The following is a 15,043-nucleotide window of genomic DNA, read 5'->3' as shown; positions in this document are numbered from 1 at the left end:
GCCTGTAAATCTTATAAACCTTGTAAATCTTGTAAACCTGAAAATCTTATCAGGCGTGTCCTTCACCTAAATACTTTGTTCTAATAAGCGTCTCCTTTTCTCAGCACCAAACATTGGTAGGTATCTAAAATTTGTACAAATGTAATTTTTTACTAAAACAAAACAAATTTTGTCCCTGCAAAGCAAACCATTACAACAGAACTGAACTCTCCTATGCTGTCCTGTTCTCTTATATCCTCCACTTCAGAGATTTAGGCTAAGGCTACGTACAAACGTTATTTTTTTGACAATGGAAAGTATCTTTCACAATCCTTTTCAATGACAAAAGACCGAAAGATGCATGAATGAGTGCTGCACATACAGCGCCATTCTGCTCCATGGGGAGGGGAGGGGTGAAGAATAAGCGAGTTGGACCCCGCTACCCCGGAAGGATCCATGAACGACATCAGACAGCCGCTGTACAAATGTCTGATTCTCATCCAATACTAGCCCTGAAACGATAACTGGATGAGAATCATTTGTCTTGTGTACGTAGCCTTAGGCTGCGTACACACTTACCATGGTTATTATTATTATTATTATTAAACAGGATTTATATAGCGCCAACATATTACGCAGCGCTGTACATTAAATAGGGATTGCAAATGACAGACTAATACAGACAGTGATACAGGATGAGAGCATGGTTCTCATCCGATACTTGGCTCAAGGCCGATATCGGACGAGAATTTGGCGTGTGTACAGTGCCGGTTGTCCATCGTCCAAATGACCGTCCTGGCGCATCCAGGGATGATGGACGACTAACAATCTTAATGGAAGTGAAGGGAGAGAGCGTGCAGCGGGGTGCCACTCCGTCGTTTCCCCCCCCCCCTCCCCTCTCCATAGAGCAGAATGGAGCACTCGTTCATGCATTGTGCAGTAGTTTGTTGTTGGAAAGGATCGAGAAAGATCCTTTCCAACGACAATTATTGCATGTGTGTATACAGCCTTAGTTCTAAAGACAGGACTGTGGTTCACCACTGTCAATGAGTTCTCAACCACTCCAAAGTCCTGGTATCATTGAAGTAAACTGAATCAGTTGAATTATTTTTTGTAATGGCATTGGTGGTGGCATGATTTTTGGGTTACTTTATACAGTACATCTGGGCAGTCTGCTCTTTCCATAGGCTTCTAATTTATGTGTCATTGCAGTGCTCCCAGAAGCCCAGCAGGTGCCTAGAAGAGGTAACTGAGCAGTACACAATAGCAAGTCAAGGCTCGTTGGTCTAGGGGTATGATTCTCGCTTCGGGTGCGAGAGGTCCCGGGTTCAAATCCCGGACGAGCCCATCGTTTAGCTTTCAGTATTCCAATCCGACTCATACCTGTAAAAAAAAATAAAAAAAATCCAAGGCTTTTCCGCAATGGAATATGCAGACATAGTTAGAAATAATACATAGTTCTCTGTGAATTATATAAAGTAATACTAAAACATGAAATAATTGTTAACAGTGCCCTATTTTATAATTTTCCCTCATTTCCTGTTCATGTAACTAAATAATTATTTAAATTTTGTTTTTTTTTCTGTGTGAGTAACAATAGGAACCAAACAAGGTGAGTGTCCCTCAGATAAATGGACAGGAAATAAAGTCTTATATAAAGTTTTGTCGATAGATACAATTACATAGTAGCATGTCAGCACATGTGATGGACTTTATATGTGAAGGACACGTTTAGCTCCATGTATCTCAGTCACGACACACTGGGAGCACAGGGCTGACCTGGCTGGAGGCATGGCGGTCTTTTGAGTGGTAACACATACAATGGAAACGTCCCATTTTACTTCAGAACAAACAGCTTTATCAATGGGCCCTATTGAGATGTAAAGTAACTCAGCACTGCCCAGTAATAACCCCTCGCTATGACACAGTGCAGACCTGGCGACCATACAGCGTCACCTGACTACTGCGCATGCGCGCACTCTATTTGCATGTTTTTTTCTTCCTGTACTAAGCTCTCGTGAAGTGCAGACGCGTAGTGCGCATGCGTAGTGTCCTGGCCGGGCAGGAACTCTCGCTTGTCCCCCCTTACTCCAACAGCTCCCCCCTCCTCTCTGTTCAGTCACCGGGTTCCATGTCCCCGGGTACGAGCTCGGGCACGGAACGTGGTCTGGCCGGTTATGGTCAGAAATAAAGGGCATCGGCTGCTGACTGCAATCAATAGGAGGATGATGAAGCTGCTTATTGCACTCGCCTTGGTCGCCTATGTTGCCTGTGAGTACCCATTCATTAGTTCGGTAGCTGTGTGGGGGGTATAGGGGTGGATGGGGTGCTGCTGCACTTGGTGTCAGTAAGTAGCATGCTGGGAGTTTATGATTGTGCTGCCTTGCTATGTGTGTGCCCCATCCTGCTCCTCTTACATGGCACAGGGTTGTCACATGCCCCCCATCTATGGGATCAGGCCATGATCTGCAATGTGTGCTGCTGGACCTGGCACAGTGCAGGAATCAGTGATGCCAGGGCCACACAGCTATGCCAAGCTCAGAGTGGCACAGGCCTTACCATGGGAACACATCTATACACTGCCCACTAGTAATACCACCATGCAATGTATTTAGGAGAGGCGTGCATAGCTCACCTTACTGTGCAGAGTGTGACGTCCTGCGCTGAGTACAAAGCACCCCTTTTCTTAGCACTCTGCAAGCCCACGTCCCTCATTAGTGAGCTCGCTCAGTGCTGGATGTGCCAAGCTGGAAGTTTTCAAAGTCATGGCCACAGTGAAAAGGTTGTTTGAATTTACAGCACATGAGGCTTTCAAGGATTTCAGTGATTTTTAGGCTAGTTCAGGATTTGGACCTCATTGTCGTAGTATTTATTATAGTAATTGCTAAATATTTCTAAGACCTGCGCAAGCAAAAAACTATTTTTTTCTGTTCTGTTTTTAAAACTTTGAGAGACTACTTAAGATTAACTAGGTAGAACTGTTTAAAAAAAACATGGCAAGTTTATTGCAAAACAGACTGCCTTTTTTCCCCCTAAATTTACACTGAGCTGTACATTCGCATCCCCACCCACATCTACCAGGTCCTGCACGCATACGCAGAAGTTACATCACCCCTGGCTGCTCAGTTCAGATGGTCAATGATGTCAAATGCAGGAGAAAACCTGATGAGAGACATTGGAGAGTTCACCCTTATATCTTATTCCCGGGACAGCTGCTCAGTTTTGGATTTTCTAAAATTTAAAGCTAACCTAGGCAATGGTTGCCCCCTTTCTCTATTTGACATTGGTACTTTAGGCATCTAAAACCACCTAGTACTCTTCCACCTCTGGGACTTCTGTTTTGCTGTTATTACACGTTTATGTGCAAGAACACTAGCATGCAGGGCAATTGGCCAAATTAAAAAAAAAACACTTTGCTTCATTTTACCAAAAAAGGATAGTAAGGGAAATGACTTTAGTTCCACTTTAATTGGTTAAAAGATTAATATATTATATGTTTGCACCTATATCCAAAAAACTGGGTGACTACAGAATCTCCAAAATTATTTCTACTTCCTTCAGATATTTTCAAAGCCAAAGCATTTGTCAGGTTTTATTGCTTTCTGTATCCCCACTAAGGAAAACCACATTTAAAAAATGTGTTTGTGCTGTATAACAATGCAGCATGTCTACATTTATCCTGGGCACACACCAACACCGTACTGTGGCATGAACTGAGCACATAGCCATCACGAGCACATAGCCATCACTTGTATTTATTTACTTGTATTTATTTGTTGTACAATGCGGTGCAATACAGCTTGTGTGAACAAACTTGTACACACCCCACACATTGCCTGTATCTATTGTTGCAATGATTGTGGTTTCTTCAGGTTGATTGTTTATACTATTTATATTCGTTTATTTTTGATCATTATACATTCTTTTGGTAAAACTCCCAACAGAAGCTAATGGCTGTTTATATTCCTTTTCACAAGCATTATGTGTAGTGTGAGATTTGACCACACACTGCTTTATACACCGTTATTGTTTGGGGTAACAATAACATACAGTGTTTAAAGTGTTTTAGTTTAATTTGTAACACAATAGATACATTAGCATTAAGCACAAGGTCTCCCACTGCTATGTAAATTGAATACCATAGATGTTCAGTATTTCACCTTAGTCTTCTACTATATAAACACTTGGCACCAAAATAAGCCATTAACATCCATTAAAATTTGTCATCTCAGTCTTGTCCTTGGCTTTAATACTTTAAGTCACTAATATGGCCCAAACATGCAAATTATTAACCTTAGAAACTTCAAACTTGTTCCAAAGTAATTTCCCCAAGACGTATTTGAGCCATTGGATAAGCATTTAAAACTAACAGCAAGAAGAGTCGTAGCAACTGAAATATTTTGAAATTCACCCTTGCCTTACATTTTTCCATGCTGCCATTGTATGGTGTGTTGTAGCCACACAACATGGTGTATTCATGAAGTGCGCTACATTGCTGTGTGTCAATGCATTGATCATCTGTTGTTTCCTTCTGGAAAGGGGGTAGTCTTGGTTGTCTTGATTGGAAGTCTTCCTGGTTATTTATTTAATAATTCCTCTTTACTTTTTATCATTTTCATGATGGCTTATCAGGATAAATTGTGAAGTTAGATCTCCTCAACAGGTACAGAGACAATAAATTTCACCATGAACTCCTGCAAATGGGAGGTAGAATTTCCCCACATAAAATCCCCATGTTTCTGGCTCCTATTTATATGCTTTGCCTACCCTGAAAAAAAACAGGTTTTTTTTTTGTATTGAGCTCTCCTCCAGCAGAACATAATCATTCAGCCACCAAAAGTGAAGGAAGTAATCCAGGCCTTTGTGGTATGCAGAAGTTTGCGGCTCCCTCTCCTTCTTCATGTGATAGTACAGATACTTGGAGATTGCCCCAACATTCTCACATGGTGCAGAGAGACATTCTAATTCTGTGTAAGCTCTGAGAACTTTCACAAGTTCACTGCATCTGGTCAAATTGGAAGGGGGACTGAAGGAACAAGGACTTAAGTGCTAAGGGCAGTGGGAATGAAAAGTTAGGGTCCTCTCCTCCTGTGTCACCGTCTGTACTCGTCTGTCATTTGCAACCCTATTTAATGTACAGGGCTGCGTAATATGTTGGTGCTATATAAATCCTGTTTATTAATAATAATAATAGCCTGTTACTTTAACCTCCTTGCAGTTAAGCCCGACCTTCGCTCGGGCAAAAAAAAATTGCAAGGATGGTTAAGTCCGAGATTTTTCACATCCTTACTTACCTGGTCCCCCTGTGCTCATCCAGCGTCGTCCTCCATCGATCATCGTCCGCCGATCTCTCCAGCGTCGGGTGCCTTAAACATTTTTTATATTCATATTATCTACTAGAACCCCTGTTCGGACATATTTCTGTAAGTTACAGGTCTACAATTTAAAAAAAAATTTCATGAAAAACAGTGGATCACTTTTGGTACAGAAATCTAGACCTCAGTGTAACGCTTAGGTGGTTAAAAAGATACCTTTATAAAACCACCTGTTGTCAAAAATGTACCTGTTAGATTCCACATACTTAAATGTGTACACTGTCTCTAAAAAAATCTGACGTATGGGGAATTGTAGCAGATGTAATGTTTGATGTTTGTTATGGATGCCAGTCCTGTTTCCAATAATGTAATCTAAAAACCTGTTGCTCTATACACCACTTTTGTAAAATTAATTTGGTTTCTTTTTTTTTTCAGCTGTTTGGGGAAACTTTGTCAACATGAGGTATGAATATGATATTTTGTATTTGATAATAAACCTTTTTATAATTAAGGTAGTTTTAAAGCTCTTAATAACAAGAATCATATAAACTTTCATACTTAGTTTATTCTGGATTTTGAAACAACCCAGTCCTAAAATAGGGACATTAAATCAAGTCATGAAGAACTTTTTTTTTTTTTTTTTACTATCCCAATACCCCTGCTATTAGTCTTCAGCTAGGATGCCTGGAGAATCCTTTTCATCCAGCACAGTTCTGGGAGTGTCTTGATTCCTACACACCTACATCACTACCTTTACCTGCAGTAACATTCCGGTCCTTCATTGAGCTTTGTGATTCCTTTCACTAGCCCTTGCATCATTACTGTGTGCTACAATCATGTTAAATGGAAACCACAGTACTCAGTGGGGGACCAGTAATCCAACACTCCCAAAAGTTGGGCAGGTGAAAAAGATATCAGATATCGGTGCACTGTAGCTTTTTAGAAAAACAAAGATTTGCAGCACAGGTGGAGGAATAGGTTGGTATCTTACCTCTTGTATACATGGCCAACATATTTTCCAGTCTCAAAATTTGCGTAAGGGACAATTTAATGAGGCAGCCTTTCCTGGTTCAACGGGGAATAATTGTAAACCAGGAAGAAGAACAGTTACCTCACTGGCTACCAAGGGTGTCTGTGAAGGTTTTATTTATGCAGCTCATTGTATAACTAATATAACCAAATATGCCAGTACATGTATTTTACATGGATATTAAGTTTATAAAACTTTACTATACTATGATTTGTAGTCACCTGATTGTTTTTTGATTTAACATATAATCAACTATAGCTTCACTCTAAAGCATAAATGATAAAGAATTTGTATAAATGTGTAGGTAACAGCTTGTTAAAAATATAAAAAAAGTTGTATGTGGTTGGAGACAGGTTTTTTGTTATGACACATGCTAAAGTTTGTTTTGTTGCATAACTGGATTCACACCAGAGTATTTACGTCACCACCTTGCATTGTGGCGCACTGCAGTGTGTGCATTGTAGTTTTTTGGGGTACCATCCAAAATAAATGGCACACTATTGCACCAAAACTCTTGTCAATATGTGATAGTGGGAATAAAGCCTAATTTACTATATTATTTTTCATGACTCAAAAAAGGATTTTTTTCCTCTCTTACATGCACATATGACATTACCTATCTAAAGGCTAAAGGAGTTGTCATGTACTAGAGCTTTCCTATAGAACAGGAAATGTAAAATGTTTATTTTATTTACCCATAATCATCTCTTCATATCGGCATTCTTATTCCTCTCAGCAGGTCACTCCAAGATAATGGAGAACAGAAAATGGAAAAGAAAATAGAAGAGGTTAGTTTTCATCTTTTCTTTTTTCACAGCAATCCTCTGACATCAAAATTTGGTCTTAAAGCCTAATTCTAGCCAAGTTTATTTTTGGATAGAGTGGATATGATTTATATCCTCTCTTTCAGGCTTTTACATTGTTACATTATGGGAAAATGCATAGAAAATTAGACCAAAGTAAATTATTTCAATACTTTTGCCATCTTTAATGTGACCTAAATCCTGTACAATTCATGTACAAAAAAACTCTGTTAAGGGAAAAATATGAAAAATAAAAACGTACGATAAACTGTTAGTGTAAGTGTGCACACCCTTAAACCAATTTTTACTGAAGCACATTTTGATTTAATTACAGCATTCAGTCTTCTTGGGTAGAAGTGCTCCAAATCTGACAGATTGCAAGGGCATTTCTTGTGCACAGCCCTCTTCACATCACCCCACAGACTTTCTATTGGGTTAAGGTCTGAGCTCTGGCTGGGCAATTCCAAAATTTTAATTTTTTTGTGAAGACATTCTTTGTTGATTTAGATGTATGATTGGGGTCATTGTTGTGTTGAAAGGTGAAATTCATCTTCAGCCTTCTAGCAGATGCTTGAAGGTTTTGGGCCAAAAGTGAACGTATTTCACTACACCTACACCTATAATTACCTACACCTATAATTCCCTACACCTTGACTACAACGCCAGTTCCAGTCCACCATGCTTTACTGTGGGGGTGTGCACACTTGCACTAGCTTATTATACTTTTTTGTATTCTTCCCTTTACAGATTTGTTTGTTTTTTATTTGTTTGTTTGTTTTTTATGTTTTACATCCTCAAAATCCTTGTATTTTACCAGGGGTGTGTAGACTTTTTATATCCACTGCATGATGTATAATATACTTTTGGACGTTGAATACATTTCCACTATAATAATTTTTCATAAAAAGATCCAGTTCACAGCTGCCATCAAAATCATTGTGTGTAGCAGTATGTTTCTTCATCATCACAGAAATGTCATTGCTGAGCAGTGCCCTTCGCACATGCAGTAGAGGGCCTTTAAAGGGGTTTACAGTTTATTAAAGTAGGAACGTTTTCCGGTTGTGGTGAAATGTAAACCGGAGGAGGGTCTTCCAGTAAGGGAAGATCTTTTTCAGAACATTGCCTAAATGTTTTGAGGTTCAACAGACTTCTGAAGGTATTCTTGGAAATGTTTAGGATCTCTGTTTAAATATGTCTTGCATAAATACCCCGGTATTCCAAGGATAAAATAAACATCTGAAATAGCTTATACTGCATATGACACTGCACAGGCGATATTCACCTTAAAGTGTGCCTATCATTAAAGTTTGTTAACATATTTCAATTATGTAAAAGTATTTTTTTTTTCTTTTTTTATGTGCCCTCCCCTTCTGTTATTACCACCACTGTAATAAACACTAAAAGGTAAACCTGCAGTCAACTAGGATACTTACAACTCCCCAGGAAGTTGCAGGTTTATTACCACAGTGACTGTTCTTCTATGTGTGCTCAGGATTGGTCACTGCATTGTTAGGGGTATTTTGCAAATGTAAATGAACCCCAAATGTGCCCCACAGTAATGTGCATAACACCTTTCATTCTTAATGAGATGTTTCTGCTGAAAGTGCATGACTGCTTTTTGGACCTCTGTGGTCCCATGGAATATTCACAAAGCTACTCGGCAATGTATAATCGCTGCTGAATGAAAACATACACCTGGAAAAAAAATGCTATTTAAATATTTGTTTTTGCTGTGTATTACATCAAATAGCTTTACAGATTGTCCTTCTTGTCACAAAGATCAGTTATTCTTATTTGCCTTAGCTATTAGTATTCCACTAAGAAGGTATAAAGGACAGGATGCCGTTTGTAATATTGTAATAACTGTTAATCAGGTAAATAAGAATAATTATGTTCTATATCTTGCACAGGTGATTGGACCTTTAAGAGAAAAGATAAGGGATTTAGAAAAAAGGTAAGTTCGGTCTGTAATATATTGGCTGTAAATAGATTACTGAAATGTTTATTTATTGGTATTGGTGCTAATTTCAGAGATCATTAGTGGGTGCAGCTAGCTCAGGACCACTATGGTAAAAATGCTTAGTATGTTCTCATACACGGGAAGGCATTTTGGGATTCCTGTCTATCCTCACCTTCAGAGGTCACATAAACTACAGCCCAGGAAAAACAGAGTCATATCAGTTGGTTATTTTAGGTACACTCCAAGGTAAACTACCAACATTAGCAGGATAGACATTGTTGGAAAACAAGCATATGCTATTTTAAAGTGAATGTAAACCCTAACATTAAACTTCTCTTTATTCCCTTCTCTTTGTCTTTAAGAAATACAGTTAAAAGTGTGTTTCAAGTGTTGTCAACCAAGGACAAGAAGTGTGTTAGTGATAGGACTAGTAGGGTGCAATATAAACTTGCTACACTGTGTAAATACTCATTCATGCTCTCTGCATTCACAGATTAATCTTTTAACAGTTTAAAAGCAGCACCACTTTGCCTTTTTAACCCCATAGTTTTTACTTTGATGGAATACATTTTTATATGTTATTTTTCAATTAATTGGAAGATTCATGCACCTGTTGTTTCAGCCTTTTATTGCAAGTGTATGTGGCACAGTTATTTGCATTCAGTTAGTGTAAATTACTAGCAATAAAATATTTTAGTGTACATAAAATATAGCTATTAAATATTATAATCCCTAGGGCCTATTCACACTGAACAGCCGGAATTATTACATGCCTTGGGTTGTAACTGCCTGCCCTTGTTGAAATGCAAGAGACAGTGCCAGTACAAAATCTTTTTTTAAAATTGAATGAAATATGTACTGATAGTAATAACAGAATGTAACGTTATTATAAGTAACAAATTAATAATCTGGCTGGAAATAAAGGACAGCTGACAGAGTTGGAGGTTCCCCTGTGAATAGGTAGCCAAACAACTCTCAATCTACCTACCAGTAAGGAGGGGTATGTGATTCTTCTTCCATAAACAAAACAACATTTCGGTGTATGGTTTTCTTGGGAACTCCACCCACTCTACATCACTTCTTAAGAAAGTTTATCCCTAAAGGAATGATTTCCAGAGTAACAAGGATACAGGGTATATTTCTTAGCTTACCACATGGTGAAATAAGTTTATTGTCTGCTGGGCAATACAGCAAACAGCATTGTTGGGACAGCAAGATATGTTGCAACGCTAATAAAATCTTTTCCAGGAAAACTTGTTTTGTTTGTCAGTGACATTCAGTGTGTGCCATCCTGTAGACATATTTCTGCTTCTTGGCAGCTTGCCTGTAATATTGCAAGCTTTATGCTCCATATGTCTCAGCTGTCCTTGTTGTATCATATGTGTGTATGCAGTCTGCGAATTTATCATTATTTACTCCAGCGACTTTGTTTTTTTGGGACAAAGTAGGCTTGATTTACCAATGTAAGTGCTATATGGAGAGTATGATCCAGAGAATTTCATGCTATGCCTATGCAACTTTTTATTTTGGTTGTTCCAAGAGGTGGAGGCAATAGTTTGTTTTTCTCCTGATTATTTTATCCAAACACTTTAATAATAATACATATTTTCATAGCCATGTATAGAAAATATGAGATCACCCTGGAAAGAAGGTATTGCATTTAATGTAGCTCAAAGAAAATTACATGGTTGGAATATCCTCAACACTGCAGACCTTCCTCTTTGGTTTGGCTGCCATTATTGGAGTATCCCTACTAAGGTACAGGTGTACATTTTTTTCAAGAAACAGAATACAAAAAAATAATTTTTTTTAGAGGTCTAATTTAACTTTTTAGGTTATGGTAACTATTTTGCTGGGATGGATATAGAATAAATTGGGGGAAAGAATAGGACTTCCATGAGGTTTTAAAAATAGTCTGCTAGGGGACTGGTCACACTGGTCTATAGGAGTGGGAGAATAGGGCCGGTTGAACTTTATCTTTATACCACTGACAAGAACAAACATTTACCCATTGCAAGGCTATGATAACCCCACTACTAGCAAAGTTCTTTGAAATTCATGGAATTCAAATTGAGACAATTTATGGTTACTTTTACTTACGTTTCAAATAGTATAACATTTTCTTTTTTATTTAGAATCATAAAAATGAAAAACCCCTCTAACGCCGTTGACTATACAGAACACTGATATCATTTTTCTTTTATATTACAGCTTCACACAAAAATATCCTCCTGTGAAATTCTTATCAGAAAAAGACAGAAAGCGAATTCTGGTAAGTATGGAGGGATAGAAACATCTCTGTGTGGTGCAGCTGTGTTATTGTCATGTCCATTCATCCATTTCTTGTAATACCAGCAGGGAAGAATTGTAAATAATGGAGCACAATCTCCAGGTTCCCTGTGCAGGAACTAATGTTTGGAGTGGCTGTGGTTTAATTTAGTATTATTTACTTTGCAGATAACGGGAGGTGCAGGATTTGTAGGGTCACATCTTACAGACAAATTGATGATGGATGGCCATGAAGTCACTGTCGTCGACAATTTTTTCACCGGCCGTAAAAGAAATGTGGAGCACTGGATTGGTCATGAGAATTTTGAGCTTATTAATCATGATGTGGTTGAACCACTTTATATTGAAGGTAATATATAAATAACACCTCGATTCTAGCTTGCAATCACATGTAGGACTGAGCTTCATAGTTGGCCATAGATAGTGTAATTTTGGGAAGATTCAGAATTCGTTTTTGAATGTTTAAAGAATACCAATGAACATTGCAATATTGTATGTACAAAACCATAGCAATTTTAAAATATTGGTCCGAATCATTTCACCGGTCACCGTTGCAGCTTGGACATGACGAAGAAAACACCTGTTAAAAGAAATCTGTGAAAAGAATCTGCTAACCTGGCAGCTACAGAGACACTGGGTCTGATTTATTTTAAAGCTCTCCAAGGCTGGAGAAGATAAACTTTCATCAGTGAAGTTGGGTGATCCAGCAAACCTGGAATTGATTTCTTCAAAGTAATTTGCTGGCAAATGTTTTCCGTCCTGGACCAGATCAATTCCAGGTTTGCTGGATCACCCACATTCACTGATGAAAGTGTATCCTCTCCAACCTTAAAGAGTTTAAATAAAGCAAGCCCACAATGTAGAACAAGGCATTTGCCCACAGGCAATACTGGTGAGTAGCCTTGATCACAGTTTGTACAGTATTGGCCATTTTTTTTCTTTTGAAAAAGATATTTTCTACTTCTGCTACAAAGCACAAATAATTAGAAAAAACAGCCAAGGAGTCCTACTTTAAGTAATTTGCTTGTCATCTTTCAGCAGTGACTTGGATTAGTGGTATAGTTAATTATTTTCTGGTAATGTGTCACCTTCCTATACTATTTCCAATCATGTTTCAATGAACCTCCTGTGTATTTCTTGGTTAATGCCTGTTGTAAACAGACAGCTGTAATTATCTGCATTTCTCATACCTCCATACAAGACAGCTTGGTAATTAGGACTGAAGTTTCTTTTCTTTGTTTGATAATAATACTTATTTGAGAATTTCATTTTGTTTTGCAAAAAGTCTTATTAAAATGAAACCATCAGCTATATTGATGTATTGGACTGAAATCACATTGTGACTAGCTGGCAACTTCTTAACTTAACTTAGCTTCTTAAGCTAGAATTTCCCGGACAGTTTGATGCCTCTTCTGTATGTGGTTCAAGCACCTTTTTGTTCTTTCTCCTACAGTGGACCAGATTTACCACTTGGCTTCTCCTGCTTCCCCTCCAAATTATATGTATAACCCCATCAAGACACTAAAAACCAACACAATTGGGACACTAAACATGCTGGGTGAGTTTAAGGGAATGATAATGTCTTTCATTAAATTGTCTAATATACTTAATAAAAAATTCAATCCACAGCTTTTGGGGTTGCAAAGGGTTAGAACCTCCATCCATTATTTATTGTTGGGGACACCCTTACACACAGGGAAATAAATTTATTATTTGCTAATTGTCTTTCGAACTGAAGCCATTATTGGGTTGATTCTCTTTGTATTCTGGTGACAGCTGAAAATTTTCCATTAGTTCAAAGGCATTAAAAACATCTCCTGTGAGTTATAGTGCGCCTCTGCTTTTGTTGTACGGGAGAGCATGTGACTCATACCAACCACTTTCACCTGACAAGACTGCTGCTGGGGATTGGGCAATTAAATACCCAATGCTGTCATCTGGAGACAAGGAATTGGTTCATAGCCCTGTGTAAGCTCTGATTGATTGATTGATCTCAGAATTGCAGATTAACCAGGGCTTCTTCTTTGTTCCAATGTGGACTGGGGAGCAGTGGACATTTTGGTTGGATGTATAATTTTTGTACACATTTAAAGAAATTGCATAATTTACAGAGATATTCAATGTTTTTTAGGATTAGCAAAACGCGTTGGAGCCCGCCTTCTACTTGCTTCTACTTCAGAGGTCTACGGAGGTACACATCAAATATTATGTTCTTTTTAAATATTTCTAGTTTTAAATGTTTTATGTAACATTAAAATGCTAAAAATTTTGAAGATAAAATATATACATAGACATGTCCTTGTATTCTCGCATGCTTTCAGTCTTACCTATTATTTTAAAACGACAGACATTCTTTAGTCTATAGTCACACTAATATACTTTATGTGTATGTTTATGTTGACTCCATTTCATTATGAATAAGTTGCTCATAAATTCCAAGGATTTTATTTTAAATATTTTTAAATTGCGTTCTGAGCAGCTTATACAGGGCAGCAGGGAATGTCTGTGACTGCTGTGTACAAAAGCCTTTTGGAGCCTGGACAGGCATCAGCATGCTCCATTCTCTTGTGTACAATAATTTTTATAGACCATGTAGTGGTACTAATTACAAACACAGTTAAGAGGGATGACATTTTCAGAAAAAAAAAACTATTGCAGCTTCATCACATGGCGTTTTCTAAAAGGCCGCAGTTGTTGAGGTTATTGTCCTACTTTTATATATGGCATAATAAAAGTTTACAGCCTTGTATACATCTCTCATCAGGCAGCTCCTGGTATGCGGTAATACAAGTTTAGCCGCATCATCCCATAATAACATAAATATTTATCAAGAATATTTGCATACTGACTTTTCTTGTTCTTATAGATCCTGAAGTACATCCTCAAAATGAAGACTACTGGGGGCATGTCAACCCTATCGGTCCTCGTGCCTGTTATGATGAAGGGAAGAGGGTGGCAGAAACAATGTGCTATGCGTACATGAAACAGGTGAGATATCTGTTGGTTCTGTGTAAAACCTAAAAGTGAAACCAAACTCAAACAGTGCAGATTTACTATTTAATAGGGAAAATTAAGAAATGTTATTTGTACCTAAACATTGTCCTGAAATTTCTTTTGTTATGGATAAATAAGGTTTTCATAAAAAAAAAGTCTGCTCTGGTATTCGTATAAGCTAAAAAAAATGTAAAATATAATAGAAGCAATCCTTTTTAATCTGTATTTAATACTGTAAATGTATGTAACAGTTGCAATACTAAACTGAGGACTCTACCATCTTTAGGTTGCAGTGGTATCTGCAGGTTGAAAGCTTTGTTTTTCACCTGTATAAAGCCTTTTGCTTACTTTTGGTCTTGGAATATTAGGGTGTTTGAACTGAAGCTTTTAAGCGAGAGAATACAATGTGGCATTTTTAAATGGGTTTGTGGGCAGAAATCTAGGACCAAATATAATTGCAGGTATAAAATAATATTTGTTATAATAACACCTTCCTATACCAGTGTGCACTTTTGTGCCACTGCAGGAGGCCACATCTTATTATTCCCTGCCTATGCTGCATTTGTAAGTTCTGTGCAGGAAGAATTATACACTTTCAGCTCCAATGTTTCTTCACATGAACATGTTACCAATAAATTGGCTTAAACCATCACATTTTAAAATCATATATGTG

The 15,043-nt window shown here is 37.8% G+C and overlaps 1 protein-coding gene and 1 non-coding gene across 3 annotated transcripts in view; both read left to right on the top strand.

Annotated features, from left to right (window-relative positions):
* Positions 1 to 1,254: 1,254 nt before the first annotated feature.
* Positions 1,255 to 1,326, top strand: TRNAP-CGG (transfer RNA proline (anticodon CGG)). Its single transcript has one exon. It is a non-coding gene; the product is annotated as a tRNA-Pro (tRNA).
* Positions 1,327 to 2,006: 680 nt separating this feature from the next.
* The window catches only part of UXS1 (UDP-glucuronate decarboxylase 1), a 22,367-nt gene continuing 9,330 nt past the window's right edge, over positions 2,007 to 15,043 (top strand). The window contains exons 1-9 of one of the 2 annotated variants that reach the window (XM_072413943.1): positions 2,007 to 2,250; positions 5,730 to 5,757; positions 7,064 to 7,112; positions 9,038 to 9,081; positions 11,299 to 11,359; positions 11,545 to 11,725; positions 12,830 to 12,934; positions 13,508 to 13,567; positions 14,243 to 14,364. In XM_072413943.1, coding sequence (XP_072270044.1) covers positions 2,157 to 2,250; positions 5,730 to 5,757; positions 7,064 to 7,112; positions 9,038 to 9,081; positions 11,299 to 11,359; positions 11,545 to 11,725; positions 12,830 to 12,934; positions 13,508 to 13,567; positions 14,243 to 14,364 — 744 coding nt within the window. In that variant the 5' untranslated portion in view covers positions 2,007 to 2,156. Of the gene's footprint in view, positions 2,251 to 5,729; positions 5,758 to 7,060; positions 7,113 to 9,037; positions 9,082 to 11,298; positions 11,360 to 11,544; positions 11,726 to 12,829; positions 12,935 to 13,507; positions 13,568 to 14,242; positions 14,365 to 15,043 lie in introns of both variants that reach the window. The other variant, XM_072413936.1, reaches the window with a different exon arrangement.

The sequence above is a fragment of the Pyxicephalus adspersus genome, chromosome 1, assembly GCF_032062135.1.
Source record: "Pyxicephalus adspersus chromosome 1, UCB_Pads_2.0, whole genome shotgun sequence".
Lineage (NCBI taxonomy): Eukaryota > Metazoa > Chordata > Amphibia > Anura > Pyxicephalidae > Pyxicephalus > Pyxicephalus adspersus.
The sequence above is the reverse complement of the archived record's forward strand: the minus strand, read 5'-3'. Positions and strand labels throughout refer to the sequence as shown.